The sequence below is a fragment of the Orcinus orca genome, chromosome 17, assembly GCF_937001465.1.
Source record: "Orcinus orca chromosome 17, mOrcOrc1.1, whole genome shotgun sequence".
Classification (NCBI taxonomy): Eukaryota; Metazoa; Chordata; class Mammalia; order Artiodactyla; family Delphinidae; genus Orcinus; species Orcinus orca.
In genome coordinates, this window is record NC_064575.1 from 55,296,763 (window position 1) to 55,310,792 (window position 14,030).

Here is a 14,030-nt window from a genome sequence, read left to right on the forward strand (position 1 = left end):
AGTCCTTGTTAGGAGCTGAATTGTGTCCTCCCCACACTCATTTGTTGAAGGCCTAACCCTCAATGTGACTGTATTTGGAAGCTAGGGACTTTAAGGAGGTAACTCATAAGGATGGGGCCCTACTCCTGTAGGACTGGGGTCCTTACAAGAAGAGGAAGAGACACCACAGGCCTCTCTCCCTGAGTGCACATAGAGGAAAGGTCATGTGAGGACACAGCGAGAAGGCACCATCTGCGAGTCAGGAAGAAAGGTCTTCAGACCAGAAACCAATCCCACCAGCGCCTTGACCTTGGAGGTCTAGCCTCTAGAACTGTGAGAAAATAAATATCTATTATTTAAGCCACTCAGACTTTGGTATTTTGTTATGGCAGCCTGAGCAGTCCCTGATATTGTTAAAAGCTTAAAAGGGGTCCTGAGAACAAAAAATCTGAAAATCACTGAATTAGACAGTAACTATTCAGCTGTGTAAATTAAATGTTTCTACACAACTTCTTACTTCATAATTACAACTTGGAAAAGTAATCATAATTTTCATTAGCTATCCAAAGTAGAAAAAGGGAGAAAATTAAGATCAACTCTAAACGAACCTTTTTTAACTTGACGTACACAACTGTATGCCATTTGAAAGCATATGAAAATGGGGAAACACACTGTAAAAGAATTAACGCAGGCTGCAAAAGCGCCTGCTTTTCATTTTCAGGAAACCAGGATCGTCAATCTGTTTGGCCTAGCACAGACTAACTCTTAGAGTACTTGTTAAGTCTATTCACTTTCTGAATATAAAATGAGACATAAAACAAAAGAGAAAAACATTCAGTTTTCCTTCATGAGAAAAAAATAACCAAAAAATTCCAAGAAGACATGAAGAAATCAATCAATAAATTGACAAATATACCAAGTGCAATTATTTTAATCACACAAAACTTATCAAGAATATAGGGAAATAATAAAATAATAGTAAGAAACTCAATTTCCATATAGGCAAAAAATTCAAGATTCTGCTCTCCTAGTAATTGTAGTTGATAATGCAAAATTGGTATCAAAGTTGTGGAAGTCGCCCAAGAATGAAAAAAAAATTTTTTTTTATTGAAGTGTAGTTGATTTAAAATGTTTTGTTAGTTTCAGGTACACAGCAAAGTGATTCAATTATGTGTGTGTGTGTGTGTGTGTGTGTATACATGTATATATATTCTTTTTCAGATTCTTTTCCATTACAGTTTATTACAAGATATTGAATATATTTCCCCATGCTATATAGTAGTTCCTTGTTTTTTATTTTACATATTTAAGAATGAACATTTTAATAGTTATGGGCCCTTAAATCATTATTAAGTTATAAAAGCTTAGATGAGTGGAAAAAATGCATTTACCTCAACAAGTTTCTGAATTTCATGCACACAAATATGTTGTTGGGTTGCTTTTTAATAACATATAAATTGTGCACTCAAGTACTACAGTTTTATGCATAGTAGTATTTTTAATCTAAAAAACCAAGCAAAATGCTTAATTTCTAAGGCTCTAATGCTAGGAATAGCATTCAAAATTACATTTTAATAAATTTCATTTCATATAACTTTGTATGTAAAGAAAACACTAATTCAACTTGAGCTAACTTTTCTCTTGGCTCAGTGTTTGTATGGAAAAATAATTATGCAGTCCGTTTGGAAAAATATAATCAATCCATGGGCATGCAAGTATCAATTTTATCTTATGAGAATTTCTCCATGTTCCAGTTACTTCATTCCTTATTACATGCTGCAAAAAGCAGTAATAATTTTTATAGCCAAATATCACTTCATAAGATACCAGGTGGCTGTCAATATTTACCACAGAAGTCATGCATGAAATTTAAACATTACAAAAAATGACTTACCAGTTGACACTCCTGAAATATGCACATTTTCAGAATGTTCTGCAAGAGCACCATTTCCTAAAATTAAACATAATGAATAAACTAATTTCCAAGATAAAATTAAAAAAAAATTTCAGATTCTCCCTCTAATAGAAAAACAGGTGCATAGAGCTACTTGTAATATCCAGAAATGAAATTAAAGTCTCTTACAATAATCTTCAAAACAGTACTATGCAGCCCAAAATTATAATAGTAGTAGGGAAATCAAAATGTTTTGGAAATCACAGCAATGTAGTGTAATATAAAGGCCAAATATATAGATCTGATTAATACCAGAAAGAATTTTCTATCAAGTTAATAGTGAAAAGATAACTTAGTACTATTACCAGAAAAGAGACAATCACATACTTTTTAAAAACAGCATTCCTCTAAAAGCATGCTTAATTAGCCCAGAATGTGCTTACTGCTGGGGTCACACATGGTGTCCCATGTCCTATGTTCTGCATTACCTTCTAAATCCTTCAACATCTTCTCATCAACAACTCTAACAGTCTTTCGAGTAGGGACATGATTATACCCTATTTTGGTAGCCCCTGATTTTCTACACCTCCTACCACAAAGTTGGGCAAATGGAAGCATTCAAGTAACTTACTGAAATGAGTTACTAAGTGTCACCTAGTAAAATAAAAGTGGTTTTAAAAAGACTCCCATTTAAAGTAGACATTATTTACTCCTTTAAATTAGTAAAGTGTCCCTCAGCTGTTCTTTTTAAAAATTTAATTTAGTTTTATTATAAATTATTTCCATCTACCTCTGTTCTTTTTCTTTCTACAAAGCTGCTCATCTTTACTTCTAAAGTTTTCTCTCTCTCTATGCATTAGGTCAATTTGGCAACAAAACAGTTCAGGAATCCAGCTGACAGAGAAAGAATTCTCCCTGGAGTGGGGCAGGGGAGGAAGCCAGGTGGGAGAAACTTAGATGGCAAAAGCAGAATTCTCTTGATGGTTCAAAGAGTAGAGACAATAGCAAATATTATAATTAATAACTTATCCTTTACAACCATCACACTTCTATGGTTGCTTGATTACTGTATAGCATCCCCCAATGCGCTAAGTTCTAGGACAGCAGAATCTGTGTAAACTTGCCACATCACTGTATGCACGGTTCCTAGAACAGAGCAGGTGCTCAAAGAGCTAACAAATGATGAATAAATGAGGGAGTTCATGATGATTAAATGAAATCATGCCAATTAAGCACTTGATATAGTGCCTGACAGACAGCACTGAAGAGGAATTCATTTTTGTAACTGTGTAAAATATATTTTTACTATTACTAAAGAATAAAATAAGTGATAAAACAACCTTCGTAGTTCAACTACAGCTACAGCCTTCAAAATGAAAAGAAATGTTATGTTTCCCTCCATTAAAAATGATACAGTGGAAATGGTGACAAAGGTGTGTAAGCTATATTTATTACACAAATAAATCTGATTACAGTTATTTATTTAAGTACTGTGCATTAGTACCACAGAAGCCACAACTTATTTTTCCTAACAATGTTAAATGCTACAGACATAGAAATGAAACTACTAGAAAGCTCCCACATTATTTCTTTAATGTGTACAACCTATGAAAATTGGTATCCTAAACATAATGGTATAAGAAACTGATTCAATAAAACAACTAACAAGATTTGCCAAAGGTCAGTATAAGTTGCCTAAACCTTTGCTACTTACAAGTATATCAGTAGTACTGGCATTACTGGGAGCTTATTAGAAATGCAGAGTCTCAGGCCTTAGCCCAGATTATTGAATCAGAATTTACATTTTAACAAGATCATCCCCCACTCCCAGTGATTTGTATGCACATTAACATTTGCGAGCCAATGGCTTAAACCTTCTTACTTCTATAGTAGATACAACTCCAAATTAAAGCTGTGTAATTTGTGACCCTAAGGTTTCCAATATCCTTAAGGCAGCATATTAAATTATCCTCAGGAGAGTTTTAATATTAGATATATTTTATACATTAAATTTTTATTCTAATTCAGTAAACAGAGTAAAGATGGGCAGAAGGGAAACAATAACATAATACAGTATCTAAGACTGTGGATTCTGGACTAGATTGCTAGGATTCTAACACCAGCTTCACTTCTTACTTGCTGTGCAATTTAGGGCAAGTTACATAACCTCTTTGTGTCTTACTTTCATCTCAAAAACAGAGCAGATAATACCTATCTTATAAGCCTTAGTAGAATTCTTTATAATAGAAAAAAATAGAACTTAATCTACATCTCTGTCAGCATGTAAATGAATAAACTAAAAACAGCCTTACAATAAAATATTCAAAAAACTGAATTAAGTAATTCTATATGTACTCACTTGGAAAGATATGCACATTGAGTTAAGTATGTTTCAGAGTAACATTAGCATATGCTCTAACTTTAACTTTTAAGTGATGTCTGTATAGTTACTGTGCACATGTTACATAGGCATATGATATATGTATGTACATGCATTTGCGCACACACACACACACACACACACACAGAAGAGTCTAACAGTGTATACAAACTGAAATGAGAGGAAGTCCTCCTTTGTATACTCCAGCACCGACCGAATTTGCTACAACAGGCACAGAGTTCTTTAAAAGATTTATTCATATTATCAAAAAAAACAGGCGAAGAGACTATAGTTCATTCCCTGTCATTCTAAATAAAGAGGTCTGATAAATACTGTGTGAAATAAAATATTATAATTTCATAAGTATTATTCATGATTTAAAAAACTGAAATAACAGTACTTTAAGACATAAAACACGATACTATTGCTAATTTCCCACACATTTACTCTAATTTAAAAACAATCCGATTTAGAAGTTAAAAAATCAATGATAATTTCTAATAACATCAAATAACTATTCCTTTCTTTGAGATTACATTATTAGATATTTCTTATTCTAAGTATCACATGAAGTAAGTGGGCTACTTAATTCAGGTGTTCTGCCATTTTTACAAAAATGCCACTTACAAAATACAATTATTTCTATGTTATAATCAGAGAGCACCGCCCCAAACTGCTTTGTTGATATAAAGCTCACTATATTTTCCCTAATGTCCCACCCCGAACTCCTGAGAGAAGAAAACCCCACACATATGAGGACGTACACACATCACCTCCTGACTTTAACTACACTGCAGCCATGCTAGACATTCTCATAGAAGTCCCCCTTTAAAGGTGCCATATACTGGAAAAATATAGTCTGATAAAACATTACTTCTGTAACTATGCATTAGCAGCTGACTAGTTAGTACACCAGCTAATTAACTAGCACTCCTAGAAAACAAGAAAAAGTTTCATTATCACCTAAATCAGGAAATAATTTTTTACGACTTAACTCTTTTTTTAGTCCTACTAACCAAATACCAAAGGTAATCAATTGTCCCCATTTATTATTCTTCTTGCCAAGCTGAAACATGGTTTTGTAGTTTTTTTTACTGCAATACAAGAGAGAATCTTCTAAAAGAGATATGTGCTGTTTTAGGAAAAGAGGCCATAGGGTAGTGAGTTTGAGCTCTGGAACCAGACTCTGTGGAATCAAACCTCAGCTCTACTGTTTAGTTAGTCATGAGTCTTAACTGAATGATTTCTCCTAAGATTTAGTTTGCTCACCTGCATAATCAGAATATCAGCATTAACAGGATGTCTAAATCTATGGTCTCTGCATCCCTGTTGCTTTGTATCTTTCTTTGTTTATTGTTGTTCTTTTTATTTAAGAACTAAAGTTCTTAAAGAAGAGCTGATAAATACAGCTAAGATGTGATAGATAAGTGCCAGCCAAATCCTAAGTGCCTCACAAGGCTTTCCTCAGCTCATCCTTAAAACAACAGTTCACTTTACAGGTGAGAAAACCAGCTTATAGCAACGTAGTAAGTTTTTCAAAGAGCTAGTAATTGGATGGATTAAAAATTCAAATTCACTAAAAAATTTGTGTTCCTTACTTTTTTTTAAAAAAGAATTTAGACGTGAATACACTTCTTGCTTGTAAAAGAAACAGTACTTAACTTTCAGAGTTAAAACCCACCTGCCACCAGCTATTCCAATTTGTTATGGGGGAAGACCTGGTTTAAAAGTTAATGAGCAGCAGTTACAAGTAACTTATATGCTCAGCATCCTACAATCTCATTTTCACTGTGCAATAAGAACAGGTATCAAACATCAAAATATGTACACACATATATACACCCCCAACATCGTTCCTATTTTACTTTACTTAAAGAAAAAGTCCAAAATCCTAATAAGGCTTACCAAACTCTCCACCCTTCGAGTCTTCCCAACTACTCCAAAAGCTTCATCTTTTGTGATTCACTTTCCCACTCTATTTTCCTCTCCAGAAATATTAGATTTCTTTCAGAAAAGGGTCAGCTGTCTCTCTTGCCTTTGGACCTTTCTTTAATATATTCTTTATTTAGGAAGGCATCTCCTGATTCCCCCATACTAGGTTACGTCATTCTGTTGTAGGTTCTTAGAGTATCTAATACTATCACTTTTTGAAAATTTATCACACTTCTGTTATCTGTGTAAAGTCTATATTCCCCACCAGATCTTAATCTTGGTGGGGCAAGGTGGGGTGGAGAAGTGTGATGTGGGGCTGGGACATAGCTGGGTTTGTTTTGTTTTGTAACCCAGTGACTAGCAGAGAAGATACTCCATATCTGCTCAAACCCATGAATGAATGGTAGGTTGATACATAAGTAAGAGGCATAGTCCCTGCCACCAAAGAGTTGGTAATCTATTGAGAAAATAATTTAAAACATCTGGAGCAGAAGCAAACAATATAAAACCAAACTAAAATTAGCAAGCTTCTTACTCAAGTAGGAGGCTTTTCTACTAAAAATGAGAATGGAAGATAGGAGTGCCCACCATGGTATTAGCCAGGGCAATTAGATAAGAAAAGACAATTATAGGCATAAGGATTGAAAAAGAAGAGGTAAAAAAAGAAGAGGTAAAACTACATCTATCTGTAGATGATATGATTGTGTATCTATTTAAAAAAACCAAGACAGTCAAAAGAAAAAGTTATAAACAATATGAAAATTAGTAAAGTAGCAGGATATAAAATAAGCATACAAAAAATCAAAAGCCTTTGTAAATACAAACAATGGCCAGTCAGAAGATACAGAAGACACAATTCTTAGTAGCAACAAAAAGATTTTTAAAAGCTCAAACACAGAACTCCTGCTGATGGTCATGAGGGAACAATGGGTAATGGACCAGCTTTCTCCAGGTAGAAAGCTAGTGCAATAAAAGAACTCATTCTGATTTGTTTCCCTTTTCTCAGAGATCACAGTCTTACACTGCCTGTTGTCCCGTGTCTGAAAAAGTTGGAAAAAACATGTTAAAAAAAAAATTCAGACACAGGACAACAGGCAGTCCTAACCAAGAAGAATAGAAAGAAATCCACAGTGGACTTACTGTTGCCATTTTGTTCATTGTTTTCTGGCTTTTTTATAATTCCTTTGTTCCTTTTTTCTTCTCTTGCTCTCTTCGTTTGTGATTTGATGATCTTCTGTGGTGGTCTGATGAGATTTCTTTCTCTCTTTTGTGTATCTACTATAGATTTTTGCTTTGTGGTTCTCATGAGGCTTAAATATCTTATGTTTATAACAGTCTATTTTAAGCTGTTAACATTGAATGCATACTAAAGCTCTACCTTTTTAAGCCCCCCCATTTTATGTTTTTGATGTCACAATTTATATCTTTTCACCCTGAGTATTCGTAACAAATGTAGTCACAGTTACTTTCAATACTTTTATCTTTTAACCTTCATACTAGACTTACAAGTGATTTACTCACCCCCAACACATTAGAGTATTCTGAATTTAACTATACATTTACCTTTTCCAGTGAGATTTATACTTTATGTTTTCTTGTTACTAATTAGCACCCTTTCATTTCAACTTGAAGTCCTTTTAACATTTTTTGTGAGGCGGTATGGTGGTGAACTCCTTCATCTTTTGCTTGTCGGGAAAACTCTTTATCCCTCCTTCAATTCCGAAGGACAATTTTGCTGGGTAAACTATTCTTGGTTGGCAGTTTTTTTCTTTCAGCACTTTGAATGTATCATGCAACTCCCTTTTGGCCTACAAAGTTTCTGCTAAAAAATCTGCTAATAGTCTTATGGGGATTCCCTTGCATGTAACAAGTTTTCTCTGGCCACTTTTAAGATTCTCTCTTTAACTTTTTATAATTTTATTATAATGCATACAGCTGTCCGCTTGATGTTGTCCCATAAGTCCCTTAAACTATCTTCATTCCTTTTCATTCAAATTCCTTTTTTGTGTGTGTTATTCATTAAAGGATGCAAAATGCTGACCACAGGAATTTTAAAAAGTAGTCATTTCTGGTTAGGATGGTTATTGTATTAGATGTTGTTCTAGTATGCAGACCAAATTTTTCTAAATTGTGCAAAGGGTATAAGAGAATTTGTTAGACCCCTGTAGAAGCTACTAAGCATTTGCCTCTGACATTTCTACTATCAATCTGTAAAGGAAATAAGGTTTGCTAACATTGTTCTAACCAAATTCATATGGCTTGTACATTTATTTCCTTTCCTAGGTATTCATAAACCATTTCTTCTCTTTTGTATAATCTTCCCTAGAGCGATTATCACTAATTGCTGGTTTGTGGGATTCTCATCCCTCCTGCCCAGTTTGGAAAATCAAAATTGCATTCCTGTTTCCAGTCATCTGATCTTTCTTTCCTTCTCTCATTCCTTGGAAGTCTTAGCACCTAAGTCAGAACTCTTTAAGTTATTTAGAATACCTGAATGAACTCCTATAATCTTTGCACATATGTCCTTCAAGAAGGTTTTCAGATATAGTTACTCTTACCCTTTCGGTTTGAAGAGCATATTTGACAGAGGGGACATAAACATCACCAGTGTTACACCATCTGCCCAAGCAACAGCCCTATAAACATTTGTTATTCTTTATTTTACAAAGACATGTTTATAAGACCATTTTGTTGCCCTTGGTATTTTTGCTGAACTCAATCTTGCAGTTTCTCTATATTAGTAATACTTATAATTTATTCTTGGTTAAATATCCTTTTTATCTTGGGGATATGTTCTTAATTAGTCTGAAGTCATTGAGGAACCACTAATTTCCTTAGATTTTTTTGCCATTCATTCCTTTTTGGGATTGTTTGTGATTTTAATAACCAGAAGTCATTTTTGAGAACTTAATAACATCCCTGGACTTTCCAGATTTTCATGTTGTGGAGGCATATTAATTTTTTTTTCTAAATTACTTTAGAATCTATAGGGTTTTTTAAATATCTTTATTGGAGTGTAATTGCTTTACAATGGTGTGTTAGTTTCTGCTGTATAACAAAGTGAATCAGCTATATGTATACATCTATCCCCATATCCCCTCCCTCTTGCGCCTCCCTCCCACCCTCCTTATCCCACCCCTCTAGGTGGTCACAAAGCACCAAGCTGATCTCCCTGTGCTATGCAGCTGCTTCCCACTAGCCATCTATTTTACATTTGGTATTGTATATATGTCAATGCTACTCTCTCACTTTGTCCCAGCTTACCCTTCCCCCTCCCCACGTCCTCAAGTCCATTCTCTACATCTGTCTGCACCTTTATTCCTGTCCTGCCCCTAGGCTCATCAGAACCATTAGATTCCATATATATGTGTTAGCATACAGTATTTGTTTTTCTTTCTGACTTACTTCACTCTGTATGACAGACTCTAGGTCCATCCACCTCACTACAAATAACTTTCATTTCTTTTTATGGCTGAGTAACATTCCATTGTATATACGTGCCACATCTTCTTTATCCATTCATTTGTCGATGGACACTTAGGTTGCTTCCATGTCCTGGCTATTGCAAATAGAGCGGCAATGAACACTGTGGTACATGTTTTTTTTTTTGATTATGGTTTTCTCAGGGTATATGCCCAGTAGTGGGATTGCTGCATCATATGGTAGTTCTATTTTGAGTTTTTTAAGGAACCTCCATACTGTTCTCCATAGTGGCTATATCAGCTTACATAGAATCTATAGGTCTTAAGCTCTGATTGTGCCCAATCTCATTTTTTTAAAAGTGATTATAATATAGTTATTTCTACCTGGTCAAATAAGATATAGAGTAGTACACTGTTAGGGACTGAATTGTGTCACCCAAAATTAATATGTTGAAGCCCAAATGCCCAATGTGACTATACTTGGAGATAGGGCCTTCAAGGGGATAATTAACATTAAAGGAAGTCATAAGGGTGAGGACCTAATCCAATAAGACTGGTTTCCTTAAGAAGAGATATCAGATATCTCTCTCTCCATCTGCACATAGAGAATAGGCCATGTGAGGACACAGTGAGAAGGACACTGCAAGCCAGGAAGAGGAACCTCATCAGAAACCAACCCTGACAGCACCCTGACCTTGGACTTCTAGCCTCCAGAACTGCAAAAAATAAATTTATGTTGTTTAAGCCACCCAGTCTGTGGTATTTTGTTATGGCAGCCCAAGCAGACTAATGTACACACTTTCCCCAGGTCATAGCTGAACTAATAAGATATCTGCAAATGCCTTGAGAGTGTATGAAAAATTCAGTACATACTTCTGAAAACAGGCTTCATAGTGTCTAACAAATACCTATAATGAGACGTTTCGTGCAAAGAAAGGTTAAGAAGTCCCTTGGAGACAAGAGTTTATTTTCCTACTTTATTTAATTACTGGTATTCTAAAAGTATTACTTCCACAGCTTTTTAACTGCAGGTATTAATTTTGGATTTAATAGACTTTTATGAACTGGCCTGAACCCACCTGCCACTTAAAATAATAATGATCATTTACAATATTACTTTTTATGGAAATAAACATTCTAATTTTCAAACCACATTCTACTTTTTTTTTTTTTTTTTCCCCTGCGGTACGCGGGCCTCTCACCGCTGTGGCCTCTCCCGTTGCGGAGCACAGGCTCTGGACGCGCAGGCTCAGTGGCCATGGCTCACGGGCCCAGCCACTCCGCGGCATGTGGGATCCTCCCGGACCGGGGCACGAACCCGTGTCCCCTGCATCGGCAGGTGGACTCTCAACCACTGTGCCACCAGGGAAGCCCAAACCACATTCTTAAAAGACATTTGGGAGTTCAATGTTCTTATGTTTAGACTTCCTATATTATGTTAGTAAGATTTTACATTGGAAATGTCTTCAAATAAGGGCATGATGACAATGAACTATTAGTCAAAGTACAAATACTAAACAAACACAAGTTCCCAGTATTCAGAGAATGAATCATATCCCTGAAAGGACATGCAAGACAGTTATGAATCCCACTGGTGAGTATCTCAGTGACAATGTTCATGCAGATGGAAATAATTTTCTTTATTCTAAAACAGTGTGAATCACTGATGTAAGAACCCACAAAACAAACTAGAAAGGGGCTCAGCTAAAGACTATTTGGGTTCAAAGGTTCCTACCTGTGACTTCGGTGGTTCACAAGAGTAAATATGAAGGTTTGAAGGGATTCAGAAATCCAGAAAAAAACAGAATTACATTCCTATATTTCCAGTGAGATTTACTGACATATACCTCACACATAAAACTCACCTTTTAAAGTGTGCAATCCAGTTTTTTAGTATGTTCAGAAAGTTGTGCAACCATTGTCACTATCTCTTGTCTGAATGCTTTCATCACCCGCCCCCAAAAAGTGTACCTATTAGCAGTTATTCCTCTTTTTGTTCTCCTCCAGCCCCTAGCAACAACTAATCTAGTTTCTGTCTCTATGGGGTTTTCCTATTCTGGACATTTCATATAAATGGAATCATACAATATCCGATCTTATGTGTCTGGCTTCTTTCACCTTGCATAATGTTTACATGGTTCATCCATGTTGTACCACGAATCAGTACTTCACTCCTTTTCGTGGACAAATAGTATTCCATTGTATGGATAAACCACCTTTCGTTTATCGATTCATCAGCTGACAGACATCTGGGTTGTTTCTACTTTTTTGTGAATACTGCTGTGAATATCTGTGTATACAAGTTTTTGTGTGGACATATTTTCAATTCTCTTGAGGATACTCATAGAGTGGAATTGCTGGGTCTTTTGATAACGCTATGCTTATCTTTCTGAGCAAATGCCAAACTGTCTTCCAAATGGCTGTACAATTCTACATTCCCAACAGCCATGTGTAAGGGTTCCAATTTCCCCATATCCTCACCAACATGTTACTGTCCACCTTTTTATTACAGCTAGTGGGTGTGAAGTAGTATCTCACTGTGGTTTTATTTACATTCCCCTAACGAGTAACGATGTTGAGGTTCCTTTCGTGTGTTTATTGGGAACTTATGTATATTCTTTGGAGAAATATCTATTCAAATCCTTTGCCCATTTCTTAATTGGTTGAATTGCCTTTTTGTTGTTGTTGAGTTGTGAGTTTTAACATATTGTAAAAACTTATCAGATATATGATTCACAAATATTTTCTCCCATTCTGTAGTTTAATTTTTCACTTCTTGATGTAAAGGTGTTTTCTGATGTTGAAATAAGTGTTTGAGATACAGGTGTTGTTTGATTTTGAGACAATCCAATTAACCTATTTTTGTTGTTGTTGCTTATACTTTGGTGTCATATCTAAGAATCCATTTCCTAATCCAAGGTCACAAAGTTACCTCTATGTTTTCTTCTAAGAGTGTTATAGTTTTAGCACTTACATTTGGTCTCTGGCCATTTTGAGTTAATTGCTGTGTACAGTGTGAGATAAGGGTCAAATTCACTCGTTCACATGTGGATAACCCGTTGTCTCACCATAACTTGATGAAAAGATTATTTTTCCCCACTGAATTATCCTCACACTTTTCTGAAAATCAATTGATCATAAATGTATTATTTCTGGACTTTCAATTCTACACCATTGATCTATAATGTGTATCCTTATGCTAGTACCACACACTCTTGATTACTAGAGCTTAATATCATACTGATATTGATATTGTAGCTTCAGAAATTGGGAAGTATGAGTACTCCAAGTTTGTTCTTCTTTTTTGATATTATTTTGGCTATTCTGAATCACTTCAATTTCTAAACGAATTTTATTTTATTTATCTATTTTTTGGCCATGCCACACGGCTTGCAGGATCTTAGTTCCCCGACCAGGGACTGAACCCAGGCCCTCTGCAGTGAAAGCGCGGAGTCCTAACCATTGGACCACCAGGGAATTCCCTCTAAATGAATTTTAAAATCAGCTTGTCCATTTCTGCAACGACAGCTGAAATTCTGATTTGGATTGTGATGAATCTGTAGATCAACTTGGGGGGTATAAACAATACTAATTCTTAACAATATTAATTCTTCAGATACATAAATATGATGCAATGTCTTTCCATTTATTAGGTATTCTTTAACTTATTCTCACAATATTTTATAGTTTCTGAGTAGTAGTTTCACATTTTGTTATATTTATTCATTTTATTCTTTTTGATGCTATTGTTAACGGAATTGTTTTCTTAACTTGATTTTCAGTTGTTCATTGCTAGTATATAAGAATACATTTTTTCTTGTATTCTGCAACCTTGCTGAATTTATTAGCTCTCATAGGTATTTATGAATTTCTTAGGATTTTTTTATATACATGTCATGTTTATAAACAGAGATAGTTTTACTTCTTCCCTTCTAATTAAGATGCCTTTTTTTCCTTGTCTATTTGCCCTGCCTAGACCCTCCAATACAACGGTGAATAGAAGTAGTGAGAGCAGACGGACATCCTTGTCTTGCTACTGGTCTTAGAGAGAAAGCTTTCAGTCCTTTACCATTAAGTATGTTAGCTGTGGGTTTTTCGCAGGTGCTCTTTATGAGGCTGATGAAGTTCTCTTTTATTTTTTGAGTGTTTTTATTATGAAATGGTATTGGCTATTGTCAAATGTTTGTGTCTACCCTGTGATTTTTGTCCTTTATTCTATCAATATGGCGTATCACACTGACTGTCCTATGTTGAACCTTACATTCCTGGGAAGAATTCCATTTGGTCATAGTTTACAATCCTATTTATATACTGCTGGATTTGGTTCACCAGTATTTTGTTAAGAGGATTTTTGCATCTACATAAGTAAGGGAAGGTGGTCTGCAGTTTTCTTTTTCTGGTATCAGGGTAGTACTGGCCTCAA

At 35.1% G+C, this 14,030-nt stretch overlaps 1 protein-coding gene across 3 annotated transcripts in view; it reads right to left on the bottom strand.

The window, feature by feature from the left end:
* LRP12 (LDL receptor related protein 12) overlaps positions 1-14,030 on the bottom strand; it is an 84,170-nt gene that overhangs the window by 43,000 nt on the left and 27,140 nt on the right. For 2 of the 3 annotated variants that reach the window (XM_033411236.2, XM_033411237.2), the window contains one exon: positions 1,874-1,930. The exons of the other annotated variant lie outside the window; for it this stretch is intronic. In XM_033411236.2, the coding sequence (XP_033267127.1) occupies positions 1,874-1,930 (57 nt within the window). Of the gene's footprint in view, positions 1-1,873; positions 1,931-14,030 lie in introns of those variants that run through there. 3 annotated transcript variants of the gene reach the window in all.